This window comes from Erigeron canadensis, chromosome 5 (assembly GCF_010389155.1).
Source record: "Erigeron canadensis isolate Cc75 chromosome 5, C_canadensis_v1, whole genome shotgun sequence".
NCBI lineage: Eukaryota > Viridiplantae > Streptophyta > Magnoliopsida > Asterales > Asteraceae > Erigeron > Erigeron canadensis.
In genome coordinates, this window is record NC_057765.1 from 8,980,441 (window position 1) to 8,986,356 (window position 5,916).

General features: G+C 36.2%; 3 protein-coding genes across 3 annotated transcripts; all 3 read right to left on the reverse strand.

The window, feature by feature from the left end:
• Positions 1–464: 464 nt before the first annotated feature.
• On the reverse strand, positions 465–2,694 carry LOC122601543 (NAD(P)H-quinone oxidoreductase subunit U, chloroplastic). Its single transcript, XM_043774298.1, has 5 exons — positions 2,317–2,694; positions 2,141–2,202; positions 1,647–1,736; positions 1,424–1,570; positions 465–644 (listed from the first exon to the last, which is right to left on the reverse strand). Exons 1-5 carry the CDS (start codon positions 2,615–2,617, stop codon positions 549–551), a joined length of 696 nt encoding a protein of 231 aa, XP_043630233.1. The 5' UTR covers positions 2,618–2,694; the 3' UTR covers positions 465–548.
• A 345-nt stretch (positions 2,695–3,039) lies between these two features.
• LOC122601140 (receptor-like protein kinase FERONIA) lies at positions 3,040–5,526 on the reverse strand. Its single transcript, XM_043773909.1, has 5 exons — positions 4,297–5,526; positions 4,048–4,183; positions 3,810–3,943; positions 3,580–3,731; positions 3,040–3,433 (listed from the first exon to the last, which is right to left on the reverse strand). Exon 1 carries the CDS (start codon positions 5,524–5,526, stop codon positions 4,591–4,593), a length of 936 nt encoding a protein of 311 aa, XP_043629844.1. The 3' UTR covers positions 3,040–3,433; positions 3,580–3,731; positions 3,810–3,943; positions 4,048–4,183; positions 4,297–4,590.
• Positions 3,363–4,486, reverse strand: LOC122601139 (serine/threonine-protein kinase PBL36-like). The gene is made up of 5 exons (XM_043773908.1): positions 4,316–4,486; positions 4,048–4,183; positions 3,810–3,943; positions 3,580–3,700; positions 3,363–3,433 (listed from the first exon to the last, which is right to left on the reverse strand). Exons 1-5 carry the CDS (start codon positions 4,484–4,486, stop codon positions 3,363–3,365), a joined length of 633 nt encoding a protein of 210 aa, XP_043629843.1.
• Positions 5,527–5,916: the final 390 nt, after the last annotated feature.

The window sequence follows — 5,916 nt, forward strand, 5'->3', positions numbered from 1 at the left end:
ATTAAATCATGTAACCTAAATTACCTTCACATTTATACACCTCAAATTTACAAGTCAATGGAGTAAAAATATGCAAACGTTAGAATATTTATATTTTCTAATGAAGTAGTATTAATGGAGTATATGTTGATCGATATTTTATTGATATATATTTTTTAATTATTTAAAGTTTTGATATATAACAAAGGTAATTTAGACAGACATACAAATCACTTTGGTAGATATCTCCATCCCAAATCAAAATAATCACTTCAAAGCCTGTATGTACTAATCAAAGCTTCTCCACTCTTCTCTCTTTAATTTCGAAACCAGAGAAAAAGCTTTCTGATATGCCAACAAAATAACTAAAACCCGCTCAGTTAAACTTTTATATGCCCAATTATACCCATTCAATAGAATAAATTACCCAATAAAACCGAATTTAGTTGATATGGGTATGCATTGCCAGGTATAGAATAAACAAATAAACAAGAATAAGAGTGATGCCAAATTATATGTGAGCAGATACATTATTTCCCAAATTTATACGATAAATAAGAAAAACAAAGCTAGCGATTAAAGGCAACAGACAAAGCGATTGATAGGATTATCCAAGTGAGCAGAAAATATCCGGTAAATCTTGTTGGTTGCACATCTTCAGGCTCCTGTATTATTATGACCAATATAACCAATTAAGCACAAATCGCCAGTTCTCAAGGGTCTTCAACCATAAAGCTTATAAAATATATAGGATTCATAGGCTTCGAGTATGACAAAAGTGACGTAAAGGACTTCTAGCAAACGATCATTGTTGGTGTACTTTGCATCAAGAATATGAAGCGATTGTGAAATGTAGATGAGCAATTTCAACCATATGTTAAGTAGTGAATGAGTCCAATTGGTTATTTGACCAAAAACTTGACCAGAGAAAATCAGAAAGTTGGAATTTGGGGACATAATTTTGGTCAACAAAAGTCAAATGTTGAATCTAGGATTTCAATCCTATACCAGTCTAAGTAGATAGTTAAACCAAGGGTATTTGATTTTACAACGAAGAATAGATGAATCTGCAAACCTCCAACATAACATAAAAACAAAGATTTGAGACAACCGCAACTCTGGAAATGCGATAAGTAGGTGAGGCTACAATGGTGGGATAAGATAGATCAAAGTTGGCCAGTTGGGAGATGAAGAAAGTGTATGGTATGTGAAAATTTAGTCTGTGTTAAAGATGACCCGAAGAAATTATGCCCAACAAGTTCACCACCAAAATCAGAGGAATGACCCGTTTGATACAGTTTCAAAAGCCAACCCATTGTGAACCTAACCCGTTACAACCCATCACCAATGCAACACATCATATGTCTCACAACTAATGTTAAACCTTTCATACACTGCCACAATTGTGTTCTGATAAACAATACATGAAGTTATATGTTAGTACCTGGGGTGGAGGAGTATCTGGCGAATCAACAGTTTGGGTGATGTCAACTTCGAAAGGCCAAGCATATCGATCTGGGTTTGCGCTCCTTGCCAAGCTCCAATCATACAACCTTCTGTCTTCAACCGACGACAATATTGTATATGCTTCCTGAAATGAGAAACAGGAAACATAAACCAAACAATATGTTATCAAACTCTTTGTCTAAATATACTCAAATACATACTTTCAAGAGATCAAGCTGCTTGGATAGCTCCTCTTGTTCCAATCCTTGGTTCATTAGTTCTTCAAGCTTTTGATCATACGCACCTTTAACCTAACCGCAACAAAAACATTGATTAAATTGAGTTTGGAAAGTATTTAATAATGAAGAGATATAAACATAGGGATTACAGCCGGCTTTAAAGTTATAAGTGGGAGCAATTGCTTTAGGCCCGCAAAACTTGAAGGCCTCAATCTTTTGTATAGTAATTAAGCTTATTATTTGGACTATGGGCTCGGTATCATTATATAGTTTGCATTACAATAACATAAATTGAGCTACCCGTTTTTGTTCCTTCTTTCTTTACTTTAGGGCAGTAGGCCCCCAAATTTGATATCATTTAAGACCAAAAAAAACCTTAAGCCGACAGGATTAGTGCCCCAGAATGTAATGAATAATACACAAGTGGTTATAAAGTGTAGCATGTACTTATATAAGATAAGATTAGATAAACTAACCTGGTCATATGGACATCCTCTTTTTAGTCCAAGTATACCATAATAATCTACATCTACAATGGCTGCACACTAAATAGAAACTCAATCCATCATCTGCCAACATTTCTCAAAACTAAAATTTTCATTCATATCTCACAAAAAGCAGAAATTCATAGAAAGTTATCTAAAAAGAGTACCAATTCCACGAAGAGCTTTTTCGACATTAAGAGCAGAAATCAAAGAAGGCGGTCCCTTTGGTACTTCAATTTGACCCTCCTCTGTCGACTCTTCAACCTCTGTTGCTGTCCCTAATTCTGGCGATGCCGGTGAACCATCAGCCGAACTCCTGACCATCAGTCTAGCATTCTGTTTTTTTGTAAAACTGATGCTATAATTGCTAGAGAAACTTGTCCCGACCACTACCACGTGTGGTCGGACGAGATAAGTACTCGCCGCCGTAGCGGAAGTGGTAGTAGTTGAAGACATTGCCGTGGACATATGTTGTGTCAAGACTTAACGTTTTATTGTTTCATTGGAGTTTGTTTTGGCGCTTGTAATGTAAATCCAAAAGATTGGGAAGTAAGAGATAACGTGAAGGTGTATAACCACCAGTCCTTTAATTTTCAACTATATTAACTATTTCAATGTTTAAGAGATATGCGAAAATGGCCCCTGTGTGTTAACACTTTTTGCAGGATGCGTCCTTTTTCAAGACTTTTTAGCCTCAGAACCATGTCACCTTACTTTCTTTGCACCCTTAATCCAATTTAACGCTTCCATCCATCATCCTCCAATATTAAAATCATCTTTTTTCTACATGGCGACATTTTTAAATATTGTTGGAGTCACGGGCCCTTACTCACACACAAGACACACTCAGTATATGTAAGTAAATATGATGAAAATTTTAACGAGAGTTAGGAAAAGGAAATTACTACTGCTTCTCACAAAATGTAAAAGCTAGGCTACATGAAAATTAACTACAACCACCTATTTATAAGCTTAAGGATAGAAAAAAAGTAATGGTAGTTCAAAACGGATTTATAAGCTAAAGGAATATTTGGACCCTGTATATATTCCATAGCACTACTCATCCAAAACCCTTACGATTTCTTCCATGAAAGGACGCTTAATTGGATCAGGACAAAGACAGTTTGAAACAAGTAAAGCGAACTTGAACGCTCCTTTTGGAGGTTTTTCTTCCTGTCGAAGTTGTGGGTCGATAATCTTTCCCAAATTCGCCTTATATATGTGTTAGTAATGGAGTAGCCCATTCTATCAAATTTGATATGTACTCATCAAATGCCTTCATCCCTGTAAGTATTTACAGCATTATCACTCCAAAAGCATTATCACAAAGACCGTGTTATGAATTGGTGTATCATGTCAAATTATGAAAATGAGTGAAGTCACGTCTTTATATATGATAAAACAATTGGAACTTTTAAAACAAAACATACCAGGTCCGCTCGAAATGACTTCAGTAGCACCACACTGCCACATACGTTGAACACTGCCACTCTGGCGAAGCGTAACATCTATCAGTGAAGTCTGAATTTTCAAATGTACAGAAGTACCCCACTTCATAATTCGAAAGCCGGGCATTAACATTCTGAAATAAACAAGAAACGACGCACTTCATAATTGAAGTAGTTGCATAATGCAATAACTTAAGGATAGTCTAATTTACCTTGTCCACCAATATAACAGCAGTCTTAAACTGTTTATACGACAATCGCTTTCTCCGATGCAAGAAAGACAGGTGTGCGGCCCCTATAGCTATCTTCAACCGGGCAACCCAAGAAAGAGGAGAGGTTCGTATCTCTGCATATACGCTAATTTAATGATTTAAGTTCTGAAAACCAACCAGCTTACATGTGGAGTAGAATGACTTCTCAGCAGAGTTAAAAGAAAAAAAATATTATTACCTCTAAAAAGAAGTTTGTCTAAACCAGCATCTGGATTTAGCTCATAGACGAGATATATACGATTACCAACACTTTGATGATATCCCAACAGGTTGACAAGATTCTGATTAATGAACTCTTCTACTTTGAAATCTACCTGCAGGTGATAGATGTCAAGTAAACTACAGTATAATATAATGAAAATTAAACATCAATATTGTACGAGGTTCATACATCTAGTTCCACATGATCGGTTTTAAATAGATATACCGTGTCTGATTGCAAGTACCTCCCATTCTCTGGTCCATGCCATCTTAACATAAATCTCCAAACCATCACCACTTTCTTCTGGGGCATATGTATTTTCATGGACCCATCCTTTGTAAATGGTTTCAAGCAATGATCTGGAATACTCTTTGTGCTGTAAATTGTTTGTTGCCTTTTTCAATTCAGCATACATGAAATTTCTTGGACTTCTGTTGTTAAATATCCTAATACCTTTCTATGAAAATGGAGCTGCCACCATGTTAGGTTTGCCTGTGTGAAAAACTCTTACCTTGTCAATTAATCCTCCTTCACCTTTCTTTGTTTTGACATAATCGACTCAAGCTTGACCACAACCTCAGACATCGTTGGACGGATTTTTGGTTGATTATGTAAACACTGTCCTGCTATGCTTATAAAATCTTTCGAGCATCTTTTTGAGATCTGTCCCACCAGCCTAGAATCGATAAGTTGGCTTAGTTTTCCTTTTTTAATTTTATCTTGAGCCCAAACTGCTAAACTCCATTGCTCTTCATCCAGGGTTGGATCGACGGCTTTCTTCCCGCACAGAACCTCAAACAGTACAACACCAAAAGCATAAACATCAGATTTTCTTGTCAGTTTACCGCTATTGGAATAACATGGATCCATATACCCAAATGTCCCTTTGAGTCCAGTGCTCACGAAAGTTCTTGTCTGATTTATTGGGCCAACTTTAGCCAATCCAAAGTCTGCAATTTTCGCATCAAAGTTTGCATCCAACAAAATATTGGAGGTCTTCACATCACGATGTATGACCCCATATCGAGTTGCTGTACCTGTGTGGAGGTAATCTAATCCACGAGCCGCGCCTATACAAATCTTTAGTCTTTGTAACCAAGATATATCTGTACGGTTGTCTTTGTGGAGATGATCATCAAGGGTTCCATTAGGCATAAATTCATAAGCCAGAATCATCTCTTCACCTTCGTTGCAATAACCAATGAGCGGCACTAGATTACCATGTCGCAGCTTAGAAAGTACCTCAACTTCAGCTTCAAATTCACCGGCTCCTTGGCTGGACTTGGAATCCAACCGCTTGATTGCAATTTCACTTGCCAACCCGATCTCCTTGCTACGACATCTATATACCTTCCCGAATCCCCCATAGCCAATAACTAATGTGTCATGGAAATTTTCAGTTGCAACTTTAATCTCAGCAAAGGTAAAACGTCTACAAGTTTGCTCTGGTAACATCATTAGATTTGAATCTTCAAAATATATCTGGTAAGAGTTTACACTTGAAAAAAAAAAAAAAATTCCTAATTATGATTATTTTTCTTTAGTTTATGAAAAGTAGATTATTAAGTCTTCTGCAAATATGTGAACTACCATGAGGTAAGAAACTGATGGCTTTCTGGATATTCATCCAAGACCAGTCATTTTATTTTAGTTTTTAAGTCAAGTTCTATGGGTCAAGTGTTTTTTCTTATCATTCATTTCAAAAATTCGACGTAGACCTCGGGGCCTAAGTCAAGTTGAATTGCAAAAAATGTAAATTTAGTTCAATGGAATCCATGAATTAGAATTTGATGCTTATATATTCAGAACTTATTTGACAAAACTTATTCAATGGGCTCTAAATAT

Coding starts and splice junctions, on each gene's coding strand:
- LOC122601543 (XM_043774298.1), bottom strand. CDS start 2,617: ATGTCCACGGCAATGTCTTCAACTACTACCACTTCCGCTACGGCGGCG. Junction 1,571..1,646: donor AGCAGCTTGATCTCTTGAAA/GTATGTATTTGA, acceptor TTCTCATTTCAG/GAAGCATATACAATATTGTC. Junction 645..1,423: donor CAGATACTCCTCCACCCCAG/GTACTAACATAT, acceptor ATAATAATACAG/GAGCCTGAAGATGTGCAACC.
- LOC122601139 (XM_043773908.1), bottom strand. CDS start 4,486: ATGTATGCTGAATTGAAAAAGGCAACAAACAATTTACAGCACAAAGAG. Junction 4,184..4,315: donor CATGGACCAGAGAATGGGAG/GTACTTGCAATC, acceptor TATCACCTGCAG/GTAGATTTCAAAGTAGAAGA. Junction 3,944..4,047: donor AGACAAACTTCTTTTTAGAG/GTAATAATATTT, acceptor GCGTATATGCAG/AGATACGAACCTCTCCTCTT.
- LOC122601140 (XM_043773909.1), bottom strand. CDS start 5,526: ATGTTACCAGAGCAAACTTGTAGACGTTTTACCTTTGCTGAGATTAAA.